The sequence below is a fragment of the Corvus hawaiiensis genome, chromosome 3, assembly GCF_020740725.1.
Source record: "Corvus hawaiiensis isolate bCorHaw1 chromosome 3, bCorHaw1.pri.cur, whole genome shotgun sequence".
Taxonomy (NCBI): Eukaryota; Metazoa; Chordata; class Aves; order Passeriformes; family Corvidae; genus Corvus; species Corvus hawaiiensis.
In genome coordinates this window covers 43,297,985-43,321,133 of record NC_063215.1, presented here as the reverse complement: position 1 = coordinate 43,321,133, position 23,149 = coordinate 43,297,985, and the positions used below count along the sequence as shown (strand labels likewise).

At 39.3% G+C, this 23,149-nt stretch overlaps 1 protein-coding gene across 3 annotated transcripts in view; it reads left to right on the top strand.

Moving 5' to 3' along the window:
• Window positions 1–4,433: 4,433 nt before the first annotated feature.
• Window positions 4,434–23,149, top strand: part of ASCC3 (activating signal cointegrator 1 complex subunit 3) — a 255,345-nt gene continuing 236,629 nt past the window's right edge. The window contains exons 1-3 of one of the 3 annotated variants that reach the window (XM_048296916.1): window positions 4,434–4,454; window positions 19,501–19,644; window positions 20,344–20,494. In XM_048296916.1, coding sequence (XP_048152873.1) covers window positions 19,555–19,644; window positions 20,344–20,494 — 241 coding nt within the window. In that variant the 5' untranslated portion in view covers window positions 4,434–4,454; window positions 19,501–19,554. Of the gene's footprint in view, window positions 4,455–4,612; window positions 4,655–4,713; window positions 4,774–19,500; window positions 19,645–20,343; window positions 20,495–23,149 lie in introns of those variants that run through there. The other 2 variants (XM_048296915.1, XM_048296914.1) reach the window with 2 other exon arrangements.

Here is a 23,149-nt window from a genome sequence, read left to right as displayed (position 1 = left end):
GACAGACAGTCAGGAGAGGTGATGACCCTGCTGTATTCAGCATTGGTGCGGCCTCACCTGGAGCGCTGTGTGCAGTCCTGGGCCCCGTAATTTAAGAAGGATATGAATTTAAGAAGGTCCTTGAATGTGCCCAGAGGAGGGCAACAAAGCTGGAGCAAAAAGGGGTGGAAGCCATATCCTGTGGGGAGCAGCTGAGGATGTCAGGTTTGTCTGGTTTGGAGACAAAGAGGCTGAGGGGTGACCTCATTGCTCCCTACAGCTTACTGAGGAGGGGAAGTGGAGAAGAAGGTGCTGAGGTCTTTTCTCTGGGATTCAGTAATAGGATAAGTGGGAACAGTTCAAAGATGTGCCAGGGGAGGTTTAGACTGGACATTAGGAAGCACTTCTTTACTGGGAGGGTAGTAAAACACTGGAACAGGCTCCCTAGAGAGGTGGTCAATGTCCCAAACCTGTCAGTGGCACTTGGACAATGCCCTTAATAACATGCTTCAATTTGGTCAGCCCTGAATTGTTCAGACAGTTGGACTGGATGGTCACTGTAGTTCCCTTCCAACTGAAACATTCTATTCTGTTCTATTCTATTTTACTCTATTCTATTCTGTTCTGTTCCGTTCCATTCCATTCCATTCCTATTCCTACTTCTATTCTGTTCTATTTTTAAACCTTTCCATACGGCGATTTTCAGAAAATAAATCAGCATATGCAAAAAAAAGTTACTTGTTTCATGTTCCAAATAAATAGCCACTTTCATTTGGTTTACTTTCTTTTTTCATTTTCCTCTATTAAAGAGCTGGCAAATACATCAATGCAAATTCACAAAACATGACACATAGAGCATTTGTCTTGAAATTATGCAAGCATCAATCAGATTAGACGTATGACCAAGGTACAGAAACATGATGGCTAAAGAAGACTCCTAAAATCATTCTCTAAATCAATATTGGGAAATCTTTTAAAATATCTACGATGCTTTCTAAGTTCAGGCTTCTTGTTGGATATAGTAATATAAATTTTCTATTAGATTATGATGTGTTTATTTTAAAAAGCAAATAAAAGGCTTTTCTGAAATAAAAGGCTTTTTTTTCTTTTCTGAAAGAAAAAAAGTAAAATAATGTTTTCCTTATTTAACTGCTATATATATAAAGTCATTCATTATTAATTCTATAAGTATTAATTAAAATTGTAGTGGTGGGGATTACTAGGAAATTTGTAACTGTTTAAACTTAGGCTTGGCAACTGGAAGAAAGAAAAAAAGAAGACTTGTCCACTACCACTCAAGAATTCTGTCAAATTATGATAATGTGTGTGTTTCTATACTCTTTATCCATTCTGTGAAGCAAGCAATGCTGTTATACTTCTAAATACAATTAAGAAATTACAAATAATAAATGGAGACTAACAAGAAACGTGTTTTCCATTCTAGCTATACAGATATTCACCACCACAGAAGAAGTATCAGACTGCTTAATTAACATCAAAAACCATGGACAAAATTTAAGATTGCTTTGAAAACTCACTAAAGAAAAGCAGCTGGGAGTTCAATCCAGGTACATTCATATCCAGTAGAAGATAACATAAATAGATTGAAGTCAGAGAGCAATGCATAAGAACCAATAATAGTGGAGATGATACATCCCCTTTATGTAGCCTGCATGACATTATAAAAGGCTCAGGTCCCAAGGAACAAATTTGAATTATGAATTTTTATGCAGCAGTAGATACCTATTTTCTTATTCATATCTTCAGCAGCAGTATTTTCTTATAATACACTATGTATTCAGTTTTAAGAACTTGCAGACCACTCACAATGTCTGTGCAACTGTATTGTGTGGCCCAATTTTGGTAGTGAGTGGGATACAGGGTTAGGCTTCTGTCAGAAGCTGCCAGAAGCTTCCCCTGTGTCTGACAGATCCAGTGCCAGTCAACTCCAAGATGGACCCATCACTGGCCAAGGCTGAGCCTGTCAGTGTCTGTGATAACAGATTTAAGAAGACAGAAAAAACCTGAGCAACAGCAACTGCAGCTGGAGAGAGGAGTGAGAACATGAGAGAAAAAGCTCTGAAGATACCAACGTCAGTGAAGAAGCAGAGGGAGGAGGTGCTTCACATGCCAGAGAAGAGATTGCCCTGCAGCCCATGATGCAGATTGTGGTGAAACCAGCTGTCCCCCTGCAGCCAGTGAAGGTCCACAGTGGAGCAGCCCAAGGAGGAACCCACACCAGAACAGGTGGATGTCCAAAGGAACCTGTGACCCTGTGGGAAGCCCACACTGGAGAAGGTTTGCTGGAAGGACTTGTGGCCTTGTTGGGGGTCCCACACTGGAGCTGTGTGGAAGGCACACATGCTGGAGCATTTCATTAAAAACTGCAGCTCTGGGAAGGTCTCACCTTGGAGAAGTTCATGGGGGACTGTTTCCTGTGGGAGGGATCCCATGATGGTGCAGGCCATGAGTGTGAGGAATCCTACTCCTGAGAAGGAAGGAGCAGCAGAGACAACGTGTGATGAACTTGCTGCAGCCCACATTCCCTGATCCCCTGCACAACTGGCATGAGCAGAGGTAGAGAATTAGGGAATCAAGTTCAGCTCAGAAAGAAGGCAGCAATGAGGGAAAGGTGTTTTTAGGATTTGGTTTTATAGCTCATTATTCTACTCTGATTTTGATTGGTAATAAGTTGAACTAATTTTTCCCCAAGTTGAGTCTGATTTGCTTGTGACAGTAATTGCTGAGTGATGTCTCCCTGTCCTTATCTCAACCCACAAGCCTTTTGTTCTATTTCCTCTGCCCTGTCCAGCCAAGAAGGGCAGTGATAGAGTGGCTTCAGTGGACACCTGGCATCCAGCCAAGGTCAGCCCCTCCTTCCAGTGACTTTTAACTAAAGTATTAAAATCTATGGGAACAAGATGACTGTAAAGAATTACAGCTCATTTGAATAACAGCACCTCCAACGCACTGACTTTTGCTAGCATTGCAGTTGCAGCCATGCACGATATGATTACTTTGTAATCATGGGCAATAGAGATTTGGAATGTTTTCTGAGGAAGCTGCATTATTGTCACATAATAACATTGATTTAAATCTTTTTCTCCCAGTGTTGGTAATAGTGACATCCGCAGAGAGCAATTAGTTTTGAATGCTTGATACTCTCATCACGGTAGAGATTAATAGTGATTTAAGGACGTCTGCCAGGTTTGTCTTACAATCTCAACAGAGGATGAATTTGTTGAATTTTTTGTAACATGGTGATTTAATAAGTTTACCATTGTCAAAGTAAAGACAAGGTTATTTTAATTACTAATCTATTTCTTTTCTGAATCTGAAGTACTCTTCAAGTAACTAAAATTCATGGTTCGCATATTAGCATTAATTTTTAGTTGTTAAAAAGAAACAAAAAGAGTCCATTCAGTAGTCCATAAATTATAATGCATTTGCAGACAATAATTCAAGTGTCACCAGCTGGCAGTACTCACAGTGACCATAAACTGGGATTGGATCTTGTGAGTACACATTGTTCTCCAGGTGAACAACACTTGTTTGACTCTGAATGCAATAATGCTTGGTTAACAAACACATATAGTGAGGAGTACAGTAGGGAATTAACTCCCGTAAATTTCCAGGGTATTTTGCAAACTTAAGATCAGATATGTTTCTTGCTTCTCAGATTCTACAATTTTGAGCCTACTTGACTGAAACCTACAACTGAGGACATAGGCCACTTATTTAAAAAGCTTGCTTCAAAAATCATAAAACTGAATAAATAAGTGTGGAAAAGCTCTAGAGGCACACACCGAGGTACGTCCATGGTCTGGCAAGAATTAAGTGTGCAGGCGATGGATGAGCCACTAAAGAGTGCTGAGCGCTGAAGGCCACAGGCACCCACATCCAGGAAAGCCCGAGGCACTGACACAGGAGCACAAAGTCTTGTGAGGAGTGGCTGAGGGAGCTGGGGTTGTTTGGCCTGGGGAAAAGGAGGCTCAGGAAGAATCTTATTGCTGTCTTTGACTACCCGAAAGGAGATTGTAGCCAGGTGGGGATCAGCCTCTTCACCCGGGCGACCAGTGACAGGACAAGAGGACACAGTCTTAAGCTGTGCCAGGGGAGGTTTAGCTTGGACATTAAGAAGAATTTCTACACAGAAACGGTGATTGGACACTGGAATGGGCTGCTCAGAGAAGTGAAATGTCACCATCCATGGAGGTGTGCAAGACTGGACATGGCACTTGGCGCCATGGTTTAGTTGACAAGGTGGTTGGTGTTCGGTCATAGGTTGAATTCGTTAAAGATTACGTCTTTACCAACGTAATTGATTCTGTGAAATGCTGCCAGGAGTTGCCCCCACGGCATATTGCACGCCGGGAACAACTGGGGCGGGCGACCAGGCTCAGCAGCCGCGGCATCACGGCGAGATCCGTTTTGTCTGCACAGAGAACGCGGCGGAGGAGCGGCCTGTAGCCGAGGTAGGGCTGAGAGCGGCGCCGGGCTGGCGGGGAGCAGAGACCCGGGCGGGGTCCGGCGGGGTCCGGCGGCACCGGCACAGCCCCGCCGCGGGCACGGAGCCCCGCGGGCCGTCCCGGACACGGCCCCGCCCGCTCGCCGTACGGCAGTGTCGCGCCGCGCCGGCTCTTGGCGGCAGCGGGACCGGCGGGCCGTAAGGCAGGTGCGCGGCGGGCGCGGCGGGCGGGGGTCGGGCGGGCGCGGCGTGGAGGCCGCCGGGGAGGCCCCGCGTCTGGCGCCGCTCTGCCCGCGGTCGGTGCGGAGCTGCGGTCCGGCCCCTCGGTGAGGAGTGGGACAGCTGGGAGAGGCCTGCCCCGGCGGGGGAGGGCGTCCTGCCGCCGCTGCGCGGGTCTCTGCCCGCAGCCCCCGGGGCAGGGGCGTCGCCGCGCTGCTGGCGAGGCCCGGCGTTTGGGGGCAGCCGGGCCGCTGGCCGGTGCCACGCGTTGCTCCGGCGGGCGGGGCAGGTGGCGTGCCCAGGGCCGGCAGCGGGGCCGGGGCTGGCGGAGTGCTCGCCGTGCCCCGGCCCCGGCGCGCAGCGCGGCGGGTGATGCAAGGCCGCTGCCGAAGGCCCGGGTGCCGTGTGCTCCTCTCGTGCGCCTTCTGGGCTTTGCTTATCGGAACGGCGCTGACAGGAGTGGTCAAGTGGGAACCGCACAGCTGTCGAATGTACTTCCAGTACTTACTGCTGTTAATAAATGTAGAGAACGAGAAATGAAGAACGAAAGAAGCATGTGGTCACATAGATTGTTTTTCCCGTTCGAGTACTACTTGCTTCGTTTTGTTTGGTAGTGGTAAACTGCCAGCTTTTCTTATAAAACACCTGACAGTGTTGTAGCTTCCTAAGGCTTGCATTTCAGGTGCTTCAGGAGTGTGTATCATGTTGGAATTCAAATAATACGTTTGCTAAAAACCTTCTATAAGTTCTGAATGTAGGTTTTGTTACTATTTCTAACATACTAACATTGGTGTAGACCCTTTAATCTTTTGCCTTTTTAAACAATTGACTGTAAAGTAGTACTGTTGAAATGAAACTGGTAAACTTAATTTTTGCAGAGAAGAAATCTAATAGTCAAGCTTAGTTACTTTCCAGAGGATTGACTTGAGTCTAGCCAATGAGTAGAAAAAATATTGGAAGTTTCAGAGACAGTGCAGCAAGGGTTATGTACGTCCACGTGGTAGGTTGCAGAGCTAAATTTTTAGGAGGAAGAAAACCAAACCAGCCATCCGGTCAGATGCAAGCTGGCCTTCATCTAAAGATGGTATTGATTATATCAGTGAGGTGGTGAGTCTGATTAAACACATGCTGCTTTTCAGCAGATGCTGTACTAAAATGATTTTCTTTGGATCTGACTTGCTTCTAGCCGCTGGAGACTAAACTTGCATTATCTTGGAATTATATGTGTAGATATTTGCAGGAACTTTCTTCACATTTATATGGGAATACAGACCAACTCCTGGCTAGGGCCTTTGTGAGTTGTATAAATAAACCAGTTTACATGTTAGACCTCAGTTTTCTCTAAAAGCTGGTTTGGCCTTTGGAAGAGGTTAGGTCACGACTTCCACTGAATCAGAGAGAAGGCAAGAAATTCTCAACAGTATTTTATTCTGACAGTTCTGTGTTTACAGAACTTGCATTGAAGCTAAACCTGAAGCTCCTGGAGCAGGTCCGGTAGAGGGGCATGAAGATGATTAAAGGACCGAAACATCTCTCCTATGCAGAGTGACTGGGAGAGTTGGGCCTGTTCAACTTGAAGAAGAGACAAGTGAGAGGAGACCTCATAAATGTGTATAACTGTCTGAAGAGAGGGTGTCAAGAGGATGGATCAAGGCTCTTTTTGGTGGTGCCAAGGACTAGGGCAAGAGGCAACAGGGAGAAATTCATGCGCAGGGAGTTCCACCTGTACGTGAGGAAGACTCTCTTCACTGTGTGGATGACTGAGCACTGGAACAAGTTGCCCAGAGAGGTTATGGAGTCTCCCTCACTGGAGATACTCAAGAACTGTCTGCACTGTGCCATGTACTCTAGGATGACCCTGCTTGAACAGAGAGGTTGAACCAGATGACCCACTGTGGACCCTTTCAGCCTTACCTATTATGTGATTATATGATCAAGATGATTGTAATTTGGCCCCTAAAATAGTTGCAGTCCCTTGCTTCTCAGTATCATTTACAGTTTTACTAGGTGTAGTGTTCTGTTTTCAGGAAGAACATTTATAGTTGAAAAATACTTTTTTTACAGAGTTAATAGAAAACTGATCCTTCGCAAAAAAGCTGGTGTATATTTCTGCACGTCCTCTTGACCTACAGTGCTTTCTCTGAAAAAGTTTTCCTTTAAAAATACTGAACTGGACTGCACTGAACTAAGGGTGGTCTGTGTTATTCCTGGTCTATGTCATTCGTCTTCTGTTACGTGGTTACATGAGCTGCTAATGGGGTGCAGAGGTGGCTGGGGGAAGGAAAGACACGTTGTCTCTTGCTGGTTAGTTATCATGTAAAGTTTGTTTGGAAGCTGTTAAACGTGGGATTAATTCTAGTTCATATGGGCGTTTTGAGTGCTGAACAGGTTTCTTTTCTCCCTCCTACAAAATTTCCCTGTAGAAAATTGAAGTCTTCATTACTTCAAATAACAGCTTGCTGTTTTCCTGGTAAATTGTTTATAGTAACAATTGTTGAAGTTGGTTTTGAGCACTTTGTAGCCTACACATTTTCTTAAACTGAATTATGCTTTAATGTTTGAAGAGAGAACTGAGACCAAAATCTACTCTCTAGTTCAGATAAACTTATCTAATCAAAAGCAGTTTAACAAATAACCTGTAATGTGTAGTTGAAACTTCATTAGAAATATAATAGCTGATGTCTGAACTAAAAAGAGAAGGAAACAAGAGTAGGACCCAGAAACAGACTGAGAGACATTAGACTTCTAAATCCCTAATTGTAATCCTCAGAATCTGTTTTCATTTTACCCTGTAGCTCTGTTTTCAAAGAAAATGTTTGTCTAGTGTCTCTCTCCTGTAGCAGCCAGTAGGAGGTGCTAAGTTGATGTACTGAAAACAGAAGGATGACAAATCCAATTATACCTTCACTATCATATTATGTTCTAGTAATTAGTGATTTAAATAACTGATTATGTGCTTCTAAGCTGTGGAGTTCAGAGGCTACCAAGGTATTTGATGTCTGTTAATTCATCTAAGCATACCTGAACTTTTAGTCTTTTTGGCATCTTGTGGCAATGAATTCCCAAATTTAATTATGTTCTACATAGGAAAAGCATTCTACTTGGCATTAATTTCACGTTACTATTAAGTTTTGTCATGTACCTCCTTATTCTTACATTATGAGCAATAGTCAGTCATTGTGTATTTACCCATTCTTGCTTTTTAAATACCTCATCACATCACAGAAAGGAGCAATTTTGTGTTTACTGCAAGCACAACCCCTAAGGATATATACAATCAGGGCATTCTTTATGCTCATCTCTCGCTCAGGAATTTGACTGCCTCTGTTTGCACAATGCCAGTGTGAGCACATTCCTGTACCAGGTTTAGGAGTTAGCTTTCATCACAGTTGAAGTGCTTGAGATTTGTGTCTAAAACAATGTTGATAGTACACCACTGTTTTGGCTGTTTCTGGCCTGCACAGCATCAAAGCTTTCTTCCACCCTTCCAGCCCAGCAAGTCGGCCAGAGGGTGGGCAAGAGGTTGTGTGGGGACACAGCTTGGACAGTAGACCTAAATTGGCCAGTGGGTTGTGCTGTACTCTGTATTGTCATGCTCAGAAATAAAAACAGAGGTAGAGGAAGAAGAAGGGGCTTTTTTTGCTTCCAAGATGGTTTTTTTTTGGAGATCAGTAAACTGGAGCTTGGAGCACTGGTGACCATATGGGATGTGGTTAAAATTTCTTTCCTTCACCTGGGGGGTATTTTTCCTTTTCTTCCTCTATTAAACTGTATCTCAACCCTTAAGCTTTTTTTCTTTTCTTCTTCCTTTTTTCTCCCCTGTCGCACTGTGGGGGGTGAGTAAGCAGCAGTGTGGCTGCTGGCCAGGGTCAGGCCACGCCAACACTGCACAAACACCTATAAAGGTGATTGAATGAAGCAATAGCAGCATGCTGTGGTTCTGTGGTAATGGTGCTCACTAAATTAACCAGTGGTGTGAAAGATCCCTATTCTGGGTGTATTTCTTGAGCTTATTCTGGATATAGATATTTCTTTTGAAGTTGAACACAACTGTGTCTAGTTCAGTGAAAATCCTTTAGACTAGAGTGAAGCCAAGAAAGAGGCTTCAGTAGCAATGTGGACTGTATCACAGAAAGGGCAGTTGGTGTTTTCTGTCTTCTATTCAGTACACAGACATGGGGACTAGAGTTTGGTGGCCAGCTTGCTGCTGAGTGCAGTCTGAGATGCAAATTAAAACTCTTGCTCTTTTTCTGTCTTGTTAAATCTAGTGTGTGCTAGAGAAAAATAATGTTAAAAGGAAGGTGGAGAATGTTTTACCTGGTTGATATTTAGGGATAGAAAAGTTGATAGCTCTCCCCTTTCATTGCATGTGGAACTTACGGGTATAAATTATACTTCCCGTAGACTTTACCATCATTTGTTCTAAAGCATGTGTTTACTCTGAGCCATCTGTTACTCTTGCTTGCCCAAAGGCACGTTGGATGTTTGGCCTAAAAAATAGATGGAATCTGATATTACAAGCCTGAATCTTAAACATAAATAGGTCTTACAGTAAGAAGAGATGATTATGCAATGATAGGTTGGTGATTGAAGCATTTGTCAGGTGAACTATGGAGCAAATTTCAGTTTTCCAGTTGTAAACTGCCTTCTGAGAAAGTTGGGAGAATAAGTAGATGACTTTGTACAGTTGTGACCACCTTGCCTGCATTCAAATATTTTGTAAACCAGCCAGCCATTTAAACAACTGCTCCTTTCTTTGAAACTGGTGAGGACTGCTGAACTGTGTCACTTAATGAGTTTCTATTTGGAAACTGGATTCTGATGAATTTGTTCAAGGAATAGGAAGACAATAGTCTTAGCTGCTGCTCTAAGGGGGAACAAATGTTCAGAAAATGTACAGACATGGTACTTCATGATACAGTTTAGTGAGCATGGTGGTATTTGGCCAAAGGTTGAACTTGATGATCCTGGAGGTATTTCCAACCTTAATGATTCCATTATTCTAATATGTCCTCTCCTTGAAAGATTAGGGAAGAGTAAAGAGGATCTCTGAAAGTCCTCTCTTCCACTTCTTTTAAGAAATTTATTATTTGTCGTGAGTTGACCCCAGCTAGTAGCCAAATGCCCCCCCCCCCCCCCCAGCCTCTCACTCACTCCCTTTGGCTGTGAATCTGGGTGAAAATCCAAGACATTTAACAGTTGCTTGGGAAGACAAACCCCATAAGTATGGATGTGTGTCCTTTTTCCCCACACCCCTCGCTTCTCATTTCCCAGAGTTTTTACTGCTGAGCATGACATCATATGGTACAAATCTATGTTGCTTCCAAAGCATGAGTATAAATAAAATGCTTGGTTATATAATTTTCTTGTTAGTGTAGCATTTTTGTTTCTGTGGTGTCTTTAAAAGTTGATTCTATAAATCTGAACAGTTGGCCTATAACAGTTGTGCCATGCTAAATACTCATAATAATTGTTCAAGGGCTTTTAACTGTTCAATAGGAGAACCTTGTGTAATATATATGTATGTATTAGCTTAAAACATATTTTAGAAAATATGTTTTAAGAAATTTTACATACATTCTAGGAGAATATGACTATGATTTGAGAAATGCAACCATTTAAAAAAAACGTACAGCTTGAAAAATCCTGTTTTAACCTCCTCAGATCACTAGAGACATAATGAGGCTATTTTCCTTTTTATTATATCATCCAAGAATTATATTACGCCTCAATTTATGTTCCCCCCTTTCCTTATGTAATGAGGAGACGTATTTGTAAGCTCTGAAAAGATGGTTTGGGATTTCCTCACTGTAGGAAATTGTACAGGCATCTTTCTCAAAATATCTTCTTGCATATATGGCCAGCATTATAGACAGACAGCCCAGGATGGGTAGGCAGCAGTTGTTAGTTTTGATTCTAATTTGCACTTGTAACATTGCAGCACTACCCTTTCTTTTAAAGTTCTAATTCTAAACTGCAGTAATGATAAATTATCAATTAGAAAGCTGTTACTTGCTGGTCATCAAATAGCTGACGTGCTGTTTGAAGTGCCTGTGTGGCATGTGAGCTCTGAAGAGAAGACAAGGGAATCTGTCTTTAATAATATTACTTTATGGGGCCATGTGTCTATTCAATAGTTGAGTGTTGCTCAAATGTATTTTTAATTAACTTATTTTTCCTTCGTAGACGAGCCTCTGCCTTGAAGTAGGCATGTTTTCAGGCTGTAGGCGTATACTTATAATGCAAGGTACACCTTGAATTAATTTTCTTTCATACATTTTTAGGCTGAAATTTTGACTTCTTTCATCCCTATATCCTAGCATTGCTAAGTAGTATTTAAGCTAAATCAAAAGTGGACTGGCTTGGGACAGCTTATTGTGTGTCTCATATAACCTTGGGTTTCTTTACAACTCTCTTTGTAGGGGAGGGGGTAGTATTGCCTCCAGGCAGTAGGAGGAAGTTCTGAAGGGCAAGGCATCCCCAAAAGGCTGGTGTGATTTGGACTGAAAAGCTTGTCTTTATAGGTTGATTTTTGGGACTCTAAGCATCTTCACTACACTTCAATATTTGACCACGTTAGGTCAGTGAGCTCTCTTACGAATGTGCCTCTGTTTGCTTTTCTGATTGTAGGTTACGGGGGTTCTGGGGGTCCAGGTCGGGACGGCCGGACGTAGACGGTGACGGATGGAGACGAGAGATCTCTATAGGCAGGTCTTGGGACACAGCCGGTTTATTGTAAAGGGCGTGGGTATTGGGGCACTGCTCAGAGCTGGTAGACTCAGCTCTGAGCAGGCCCAAGAGAGCAAGAGAGTGAACGGGTGAGAGAGAGGGAGAGAGAGAGTAGGAGCAAGAGTAGAAGTGGAAGAGAGGAATGAATAGAAGAGAGAATGAGAATGTCTGAAGTCCTGGTTACAATACAATAAATCATCTTCTGCACTGAATATTCTAATTGTCACTAACCAATCTAATACAAGATACAAATCCTATAGCATTTACATACAGCCTATAAGAGTTCTTATATTACCATAGAGTGTTACATCTTAACTTCTAAAAACTACTCTTTGGACCCCTTCTGCTGAGCTAGTAGGGTCTGCTCTGACCCTTGGACCTGTTTGCAAGCAGAGGGTATTGTTCCATCAAGAGGGGATTACTTCAGTGGCCATACCATTGTTTTCTAGTTGTTCAGTAACTAAGACCTGGTATTTCAAAAGTGGCTTTCATTTCGATGTTGCCTGTAGTTTTCGTGTTCCCAAAATCTTTTGTCGGGCAATCGTGTTTCCAAGGCTTTCCTGTTTCATCTTCCCCAACATCTGATAGGAAGTAGAAACTTGAAACTTTTTAACCACTGGGCTGGACTGAACCTTCAGTGTGCTGAGACAAGGATCCAATAAGGATGGAAGGACTGCTAGACTCTGAGTAGTTCATTTATATGAACATATCTTTGGAATAGTTTTTATATATGCTGACAGAGACTTCTGGGAGGACTGTTAGAAACACTGAGCAGTAGTATAGTGTATTCATAATTAAAACACTTTTTAGAAGAATTTTGGATAAAATACTCAGCTTTCAGGTCCCAGTTGCTGTGTATTATTGGAAAGATACTAACTAGAGAGTTTTCTGCAAACTCTGTAATGACTTTTTTACTCCTTCCCTCTTCAGAAATTATGACAGGTATCAAACAATATAGTGAATGGTAGAAAAAGTATAAAGGACATCTTTTAGAAAATACTACAAATATTATATAAAAATTAAATGAATGCAATAAATTCAAATATTGCTAAATATAGCAAACACTTAAAATTGCACAATACACTTGCATTATTTTAATTAAATTGATGCATTTGTGTGGACAATAACATCTGGTTCTTATTTTATGTAATGAGTCATTTTCTACATATTTCTGTATTGTCTACTGCAACCGTTGGTAAAATTCTGACTCAAAAGCTGCTGGAAATAGGATGAGCTTATTTATAGCTGATAGTTTGGGGAACTTTTCATTTAGTGATGGCCAAAGTTGGCCAGAATCTGTGTTTCTTTTAATGGCCATACTTTTAGTACATGACAATTGAATTAATGTTCTTGTCTATTACTAGGAGGGCTATAGAATCTACAGCCTCTTTCTTAACTGGTGTAAAACTCTGCATATGTCTGAAATATGTTCTGAAAAATAATTCTGTAATTTAGGTACTTGCAGTTTTTCTGTTTCAGATTGCCAGCATTACCACTATTATTACCAGTTTTATTGATAAAATTGCTTAACACAAAAAAAATTTAGTATTTTCTCTAAATGAGAAATTGTGCTTCAGTGCTTTCATAGAATAATTGTTCTGTAAGATGAAATGTGGATCTTGGCATAAGTTGCACTGTGCTTACACAGCTACTGTGCATTGTCTACAAGATGCAATGATTTTATTAGCCATAATTAATTACTAAAGAAATCCCCAAGAAGGAATCTCAATGTTTGGTAAGACAGTTACTTCAGAACTGACATCCTGTCTTTTGCAGGTTCATAGCAATATGAACATTGCTAATGACTTTGCTGCAAAGAAAGTTAATGACTTAGTGGTTAAGAAGAAGACAGCAGTCCTACTCATACCACCTCTCCTTTTTGACTTGAGTAATAATGTACAGGCAGGGTCTTAAGGATTAGTGTACCTGGCTTAGTCTTTTATTTTATTGCATTTGAGATCCTTTGTGAATGATAAAATAGGTTATGTTTTTCTCAAAAGGGATGTTTAGTGTTTCCTTCAAAAACATTTGGGAGAATGCTCCAAATACAAAACGATCCAGTTCCCACCTTGAGGCTTATTGAAACCCTATTTTGAAAGAAATCAACATTAATTATGAAGGATAATTGTGGTGTTGAGTGGCTATTAAGCATCTAAGTCATTGTAACTGGGGGATAATACAGTATTTGAGGCATTTGTTTAGTTATCTATAAATATGGTAAGTGATTTGAGTGCTTAAACACATCACTGTAAGGTTTAAAGACCTCACAGAATTACACCTTGTAATGGCCAGTAATTCACTCTGGGGACTTTATCCTTGTATGTGCTTGCTGTTCACTACCAGGAGTGTGTTACAGAGACTTTTTTCCTACCATCTGAACAAGTTCTCCAGCATGCTCTTAGCCCAGCAGTTACGCAGCTGTGTATTATACATGTACTATTACAGCACTTATATTTGCTGAAGTGCATCCCACGTCCTCTCAGCCATCCTCAGTGAGATGCAATATGTGTTACTTAGCTGTCATTAACTCAAAGCTTTTTCTTTCTCTCACTTATCTATTGTTTTTATCCTCCTTTTACTTCCTTTAAACACATGCATCCCTATTTACCTTCCATACATGTGTTCCTTTAGTGACAAGCCTTTCTGGAATGGAGTAAGATGAACCGCCTGAGGTTGTTTTCAACCTCTGTTGATGGCACGGGGTGTAACAGAGACACAGAGTCCCCCCTATTAAACTTAAAGCAAGATGAAACAAATGACACCTCCACCATCCCCATCTTGTATTTGTGGCTTGTGCCTAGTGTTTAAATGAACATACATGTTATATATGTTGAAGTTGGAAATTTGCTTATAGTACATCTCCTCATGTAAGGCAAGTCTTGAAGTTTCTGTTGCTTGGGATACAGCTTGTCTCTCGCTGCAGGGAACTTAAGGCAATGAGGTGTAAAACTACAGACATTTTTCAGTTTAACAACTGAATTACATTTTATGTGCTTGGAAAAGGAAGAGGAGTTATTCTGAAAAATGTGGTGTTTTAATTTTTTTTTCTTTTTAACAATAGCAATCCTTAGTAACTATCTCAAAGTATACCTAAAATGAACACATTATTGAGCCAAGCCACATCTTTGGCATCATCCCAGAACAGTATCTGGCATTATCACAGGAAATGCCTTTCCAGCTGATGCAAGCAGTGTTAGACAGCTGTTGTTTAATCCCATATGCATGGCTAAGATTATGAAAAAATGTGGAAAGGGTTAATACTCTACTGAACGAATAACTTCTAATTCCATTATTTGATTTTCTAGGGTTTTTTGTTTATTTAGTGACTTATGTAATTAAGATGCTGAAATTGTCTCTAATGTGAATGATGGCACACAGGCACTGTTACGCCTCTGTTATGCTGAAGCACTTGTTTGAATTTTGGTATTCGCTCAGTTGAATACTGTATGTCAAGAAGCCACTATTTCTTCCTGAGTACATATTCCTTGCTGTCACCCTTTCAAAGACTGACCCAGTCTTGACTGGAGATCAGAAATATATGACCCAGCAATATTTGACCCAGACAACTTGAGAGAATTCCAGGGAGATGTCTGGGCCTTTTGTAGAAAGTGAGATATCTGAAAGCGTACAGTTGTTAATATATCGCACAGCACTGTTTGTAAAGGTGCAAAATACAAAGTTGGAAAATACTGTTGTTTTAGTGTCATGATTCCGCCTGCTATTTCTGATTAATGTCCTAGACATTATTAAACCACTATTATCCCCGCTTAACAACTTTGATGTTAGGTGTGTATTTGTACTGCATCAAGCATGCTTGGATAAGAAATTTAATTGAATCTAATAAAAGTGTTCTCATTGGTGCAAAATAGCTTTTTAATCTAATGGTTTCATTTTTTTCTTTAAAGTGTTTTCTTTAAAATATTTTTCCTTTGATGTGTACAATGTAGAAAGTGTACACACCAAGTAGAATGTGATGTTTGGTTTTTTAAAAATAATTGAGCCTTATTTGTAAATAAAATGTGAAGTTTACCTTTCCGTTAATGAAGCTGCTGCAGTTAATTGTAGCCATTCCAACATGTATTCATATCAGTAAAATTTAATGTTTGGTATTTTTAATCTTCTTATGCAGTCATGTAAAGTAAAATATTCTGTGTATTGATAAATTTCAATGTCTTAATGTGCCCTTATGGTCACACCATTTGATTTATATATATTTAAAATGTAAAAAAAGTTACTGCACTGTCCCTTTAGTTTTTGTATAGCCTTGTGGGTGGGATATCTTTTGCCCTTTTAGTTTCTTTTTTGTTTGAAATGTTTCCACTTTCTCAAGTGACAGAGAAAATGCCGTTTGATTCAAATACATTGTGGTCAATAGCAACCTGCTATTCACTGCCAGTGCCTAAAGTCTCTTTTTCTTTATAATGTTCTTTGATTAGATTAGTTACTAGTAATAACTTCTTTAGGTTTTATAAATTGCAAGTTTACATAGACAGCAAGAAACTTGTTAATAGTTGGAAGAATTATAGGTAATACAGTCAAAATCTGGGAACATGGCTTAATATTCCTTAAATAGTTTAAACAAAATCACTGCTGTGAGGTTTTAAGGGACAAGTAAAAAGTAAATATTATAGACTACAGAAGCTGGTGCTTTAGGATAGTGTAACTGTGGATTTTACCTGTGATTTTTAGCTGTGTTAATGCTATGTAATTCCATCATTTGTAAGGAAAGAAAGACTTCTATTCAACTTGAACATTAACGTACCAGATCTGAGCATTCACCTTCTCTAAGCCCTACTGGGCAGCTGGCTTGATCTGTTAGAGAGCATGGGAATTAAGTAAATTTAAAAAGGAGCTGTGTTTTACACTAATCTCTGTAATATTTCAGTGAAGAAGAGAAAGAAATGGTTCTGTTATTTTCTTGTATTAGAACCATAGGAAGGCCAGGAGTTGGAGAAAAACATAAGTAGCTGGTGAATAGATGAAGTGGAAAACTTCACTAGTAATTTTTGTTACCTTTGTGGTATTGCTAGAAATTTTTTTTAATGTTTCACTTCAATGAATAAAAACCTGCTGAGATTATGATTCATGTTGACTTTCAAACAATAAACTTTGAATTGTTTCTTACCTGAGTATACTCTGAGTATAATGTCTTTATGTTTTACTTTCTCCTATAAAAAGTTTCAATGTTAAAATCACACTTGCTTTTAAAAGAAGAAAAACAGACTTTAAAAGTTGCTTTCTCTCATCTTCACAAAGCTTTAGAAGGGTGGATATTGCTCTTTCTGATTTACAAACAGGCTTGGTGGAAAGTTACATGTTTTTTTAAAAAGGCAGGAAATCTGAGACAGTTCTAGGAATCATTAGCAGAATGTGCCCAAAATGTCCTCAATTGGTTGGTAGTGGGGGAGGAGAAGAATTATTTTTACCATGTAAAGTTGCACTGATCTGAAGGTTAAATTCCCATTCCATTTGTCCTATCAAAATGATTTAAGATAGTACCTTTCTCATACTTTTCTTTAGGAGGAATGGGTAGAAGGATGGCAAAAGTTCACCTTCTATATGTGGGCCCTGGTAAAGAGGATTTAATTGCCACTGCCTTTTAGGTCCTTGTTCCAAAACCAGCAGATCTTAGCTGGATCATTTGGTAGTACAGATGTTTCAGATCCACCTGTGGGCAAACAGATACATTTCTCTCAAACCAGAAGGAATTAGTTTACCTTATGATGGCTGTGGGAAGACGAGGAGTAGCTGATCCACTCTGAAGGCAGTGTGATGCAGGCAGGTATCTACGTAAGGAGGCTTTATGTGAAGGCAGGTAACGTATTTTGTTAAAAACAAATATAAATTTACACTGCATCTTATAGGGCCACATGATTTTTGATTTAGTGTTCAGAGCTGGCTCTAATATGTTGCAGAATAATAGCCAACATTCATAAATTTTACCTTGTTTTTTTATGTTAACAGTGGAATAATTGCATCCACCTGTCCCCTGCATTCTGTTTACTAGCTGTTTTTGTTTTCCTGTGATGCCCTGCTGAGAGTGGTGGTTGTGTACAAGAGGTGAAGGGGGTGTGTGAAGTTTGAGTGCAACTGCTCTGCCCAACCAGCCCCCTCAGACACTTGCCAGTTCTGAAAACACACAGGCAAGCATGGAGCAGCATTTACTAGTTCAAGACCAAATGTAGAGTTGCAGGACTGGATTTTGCTCTTTGGCCATGCCTGTGGTTAGGACAGTGTGCTCTTGTCTTCTGGTGTTTCAGGTTTTCCATTTCAGGAGCTGCTAATAACTCACTGAATAAAGGAGAAACAAACATCCATTTAAAATTCAGTTTCCTAATAAATGAGCCTGCTGGAGACACTTTAAAATTTATAAGTGTGTGTGAAAAGTGAACTTTCTATAGGTGTGTTCAAACTTTCATAAATTACTGTGCATGTTATTTCAGAAAGGACAATTAATATTAGAATTATGTTATTCCATTTTTTTATAAAAGGGATATAATGCTACAGAAAAAGGTATTTGAGTGTAGGTATAAAATAAATAGGCAAAATGGAGTGAGGTCTATAGAACAGTGGGAGAGTGCTGTACTCTCAAAGTCTGGACACATTATTTCCCTTCTAATAATGGTGGCTGTAATGTTCACAGACTATTTTCACTAGGAGCTATGCTGGTATGAATTACATGTCATATACCCACTGAACATCTCAAAAGCTGCAGCGATGTTTGGCTCTGTCTGCTTCTAGGCTTGAACACATGCTCTCTGTGCCCTTCACAGTTAAAGACTGTGTATTTCCAAATTTTGTAGCTTCATCCTTACAACATTTGTCTCCAAATTATCAGCTGTTGTAATATCATTCTCAAAAAGCATCTTAATGCAAGGTGGGAGAACAAGCAGACCTGACCAGTCAGTGACGTTTCTCTGTGACTGGAACGCTGCATCTGGATTTCTTTTGTGCTGTATTGCAAGCTAAAATACAAATGCAGTCATGAAATAAGGAAAAACGTTAAGGATAATTAGATGAAAGCAGAGAGTTCTGTACTATATGACTGGAGGGGAAGTAATTTTATTTACTCTATTGCAAGTTCTTTAAATTCTGGATGGACGTTGATCTTTAGGCATGCTAAGAATGATGCAGATCATTAGGTTTGTAATGGTATCATTAATTATTTCAAAAATAATCTAAGTCTGTATCTTATCTGCTGCCGTCAGAAACTGTAGTCGTGCTTTAGGGTTCATTAAACAATTCAGCTGTGGGCACCTTTTGAAATTAAATAACTTTGAGAATAATTTCAGTAAAAGGCTTGGAAGAAGTACAATTTCAGATGGGGAACAGCTGTGTTTTGGTGCACAGATATGAGCCCGTTCCACACAGGAAATAAGACTGCACGGAAATAAGCTGTAGTTCCAAAGAGAGTCCTGCTCTAAGTGTGTGTGTGTGTGTGTGCACTCCCAGTTGTGAGACGAAAACATCCCGAGGCATGGTGTTTTCAGTTTTCTGGTGGCCTTTTTTATTCCCTTTTTCTCTTATAACAGTTCATTGCTATGCCTTTGACAATCTTTATTTCCTGTCATAATTTTCTTTCCCTGTTTTGCTGGTTGAAAATGGCTAAGCACTTGTCAAGAAAGATGCCTCTCTCTGCATCAGCACCAGAGGCTGTTAATGACCTGAAAGGTCCCAGCGTGGGCTGACTCAGAGGAAATCTCCCTGTAGGTTGTAATCACTTACTGCTATAGGTTGTAATCACTTACTGCTATTGGGAGCTAAAGTTCAGTTACAAAGATTTCACTATAATACTCAGTGTTAGGGGTGCTAAAGAAGTAATTGCCTCTTTGCCTCATTGCTGGTAACTTTTATTTAGGGAGGAGAGCAAAGAACCACCTGCTGAGTCACCTCTGCATGTTACCATTTCTTGCCTCTGCTCTGTGCCTTTTACCTCCCTTTTATTGAATTTTGATTATCATCATTTTAAAAGATTTTTCTTTTTAACTGACTTAATTGAAGTTCCAGCCAAGTTCTGCTAGCTCGAAAAGGTCTTTCAAGTTCATGATGTGAGTTTGTATTTATAACATTAATAAAGCCATGTTATTTGTTTTGTTCTCATCTAGGTACTTGAACTGGGATTTGATTTCTCCTCCTATGGATCACTGAATGAGTAACAGATGGCCTTGCCTCGTCTTACAGGCGCTTTACGCTCCTTTTCAAATGTCACTAAACATGAGGATTACAGTGAAGAATTAGCTGACTTAACGGTAAAGCTTTGTTTTTTTTACGAAGCATAGTTGTAATAAGAATCATTTGTTTTCTTCATTTGCATTGCTATTTTATGAGAGTAGGCAAGCAGGAAGGGCAGAGTGTTTATAGTTTCCTGTACATTCCTTCATAGTGTCCTCACTCAGAGTCAAATTTGCTGTAGCTTTGTGATTTATACTTGGCCCTTACAATCATGATATGCTATATGGAAAAATTTGCTTGATTGTGTTAATTCATCTTTCAAGAAGTTGGGCAAGGCTGGTGTGCTTTTAGCTCTGAGCTTACATAGAACTGGGAAGCCAAACTTTTCCCTTCTAATATTAGGTTCACTGACTTTAGGTACTTTTGCTTCCTGAGAAGCAATGCATCAAAGCAACAGATGCCTTGTGGGAACGTGTAATGTGTAATGAATTTGGAATCTTGGGAACTGTAAATCTCTTGAAGTTGCAAGAGTTTGGCTTTATAGCAAATTTTGCTCTGGAAAGAGTAAAGTAGTGAGAGAGTGTATGCTTTTGTGTATCCTTCTTTCATACACTCAGGAAAGAGTCTAAAGAGCAAGTAAAAGTACTTGCAATCATTACTATGTACTAACTGAATGTAATTGGAAGGAATTTTTTTATCTGGTGTTTAATTTTAAAGGAACCCCCATATATTAATTTGAAAATAATAAAAAACCTCAAATATTTTTGCATTTTCAGACTAAAAGATCAAAACTATATGCCGAGTTGCTGAAGTCTGATCTTACTTGGAAGAAGATAATAAAGTTTGTTGATGACAATTTGGACAAAAAAGAATACCAAACTGTAAATGGTGATTTAAAAACTATCTTACAAGCTGCAAAACAAATAGGTATGTTTTCATTCTCTAGTAGTCTAATAATACATTGTTATATTTGGGGGTGGGCGCAGGTTCAAGCTGCTTTCTGCCTGCATAATTTACATACTGGTACAATTTTGGTTCTACCAACTACCAGCATTTGGTATGGTTAAACTACCTTGAAGCCAGTTTTGCCCTGAAATATCTTTGAAACTCCATTTAATCTAATACACATATACACAATTTGGTCTTCTGTTTTATTTTAAGATTCCGTTGTTATATGGACAGTCTTGCTTTTTTGATGGTATTGTTTTGTAGAGAGTGGTATGGTTTGTGATTGACAGTTAATGAGCAAAACCAACAGTTTCTTTCAGAATAGCAGTACTCTAAGGAAAGAACAATCCTGGTGTTGTCTGCTTTAGTTCCACATAATTGGTATAATGAAAAATTAGACTGCTGTACAGGCAGATAAAAATGTAAGAAATGTTTTCTGCGTGAAGTGTTTGGTGTTGAGGAGAGAAATAAAAATATATTTCACTCATCTGGAATTAAACTTTTAAAACTGAAGTACATAAGGCAAAGAACGTGTGAAAACAGTTTTGATTGGAAACTTAGTTTTTGATTGACAGACTAAACCTAATTCAGCTTTTGCTTTTAGAAAAATTTAACTTCATCAGCTCATAAATTGAGTGCCTGGCTCAAGCTCTTACTGTCACATATTTAAGGACTTTTCCTTTCAATGTCATAGGTATATTTTCTCCTTTTCTGATTGTTTTTCAAATATCTTGAATAGAACCCTAAGTAAAAAGACAGAGAAAATTAATAAAAATAAATATATTTGCCTGGTTTTGGTATTATAGACCAGAGATTTTTACCGCAATACAGATGTTAACTTGCCACACTTACATTTCTATTTCTCAACCATTCTTTTGGAAATACCTAGTAAATTGAGAAAGAAACAAATGTCTAAACACAGACTTTCAAAAAAAAGGCTAGACAAGTTATTCATGTCCAACATGTGGTAGTCAATTGTGCTGTACAGTTGCAGAAGATGCCTGTTATAGCTATTAATGGTTGTAATGGCTATTGCTTTCTCGAGTCATCAGAAGTATAATTTTGAGTTTTTCTCAAATCACTGACAAAAAGTTTTAAACTCTGGTTAGTACTGTTAGTAGACTTTTAACACCTCTTTGGGCTGGAATTTAAGCATCTGGCTGCTGTCTTTTTGAGACAGGCCTCTGGGAAGGGCCACCTCTCTGCCCTAACCCAGGTACCTCTTCTTCAGCGCACAGATTTCAGCTGGCACTTGCAGCACACAAGGCTCGAGGGAAAGTTATGCAGGATGGGGACTGAGCTTGCACCATCAGTCCACAGAGTTAGTAGGAGAAAGTGCAATCTGTATTGATAATAGATACTGATCGAGAAAGCTGTTTTAAATATCCACTGTGTATAGTTTAATCACAAGAGGTACTGGACTAAATGTTGGCAGGCAAACAAAACAAAAAACCAAAAAGACTAGCTTCTAGTCGTGCATCTCTTACCATCTTGTCTGGCTTATTTTGTTGAGATGTAAGGAGTAGTATTTTCTCAAGAGATGCTTTCACAGAAAGGAGATGTCGATAATAAAGGAGAAATACCACTTAGTAAACCTAAGAGATTTTTCTCAAATCCTTCAATTGCTCTTTTAGTTTAGTAATCTGTACTTCTGTTCCGAGACAAGTGACTTTAAATAATAATATGTGTTTGTATGTTAGGAATATAAGAGCGAGCTTCATGCAGACAAACTACAACTTTTTGGATGTAGGGGTTTTTTTTGTGATTCCTGTATAGCTAATGCTAAAAGGGAGGGGCAGAACCACCTTTTTCCTCTGAGACATATTTACATGTCTATTGTATATGTGTGTATCTTTATGTAATGTATCTTCCATATGTAGGTATCTATTATCTTGTAAATATCACCTCCAGTCCTGTCCTTGAACTTTTCAGCTTTTCAAAGCCAAGGAAGAGTCAAGCTAAATACTGAATTTGTAGCCACCTCCATTTATGTTACATTTCTAGCTACTCAGCCTTGTTCCATCTGCTTATGCTAGAATTTTTTTGTTTTTTCCTGTTCAATTGTGGGGAAGAAAACCCTTGCTTTTTCTGGTGTCAAACCTAACCTAAGTTGAATCAAGTCACAAGTAAAAAAATTTTGCATGTTGTCCTCATTTAAAATGAACAAAACCCCCAGTACGCTGGCTGGTTTTGTTTAGGTTATGCTTGGTGACTTTTAAAATTTTGTTTAGTAGTGATATATTGGTTCTTCATATAGTGTTTTCCTTATGTTTTCCTTGAGTACCTTTGTGAATATTTGTGTAAGAAATATATTCATGTTTTTATGTAATAATATATTGTTTATTTGCATAACATGATATTTTGTAGCTAGAAATCTAAATTAATACATTTATTTGCTTTAAATTTTTTGAGCAATTTTTCTAACTTAGCACACACTCTGAAGTAATTCTACTGGGAATTACTACAAGAATTCAGTAATTTCCAGCTGAGTTCTGTACATTTATTCTGTTATGAATATTCAGATTAGGCAGTGAATAAACAGTGAGACAAAGTGGGAATTTGTTAACATTAAAAAGCTTATAAATATACAATTGTGAGTTTAAGACCTCTAGCAAGTTTTTTTCTCTAGCTCAG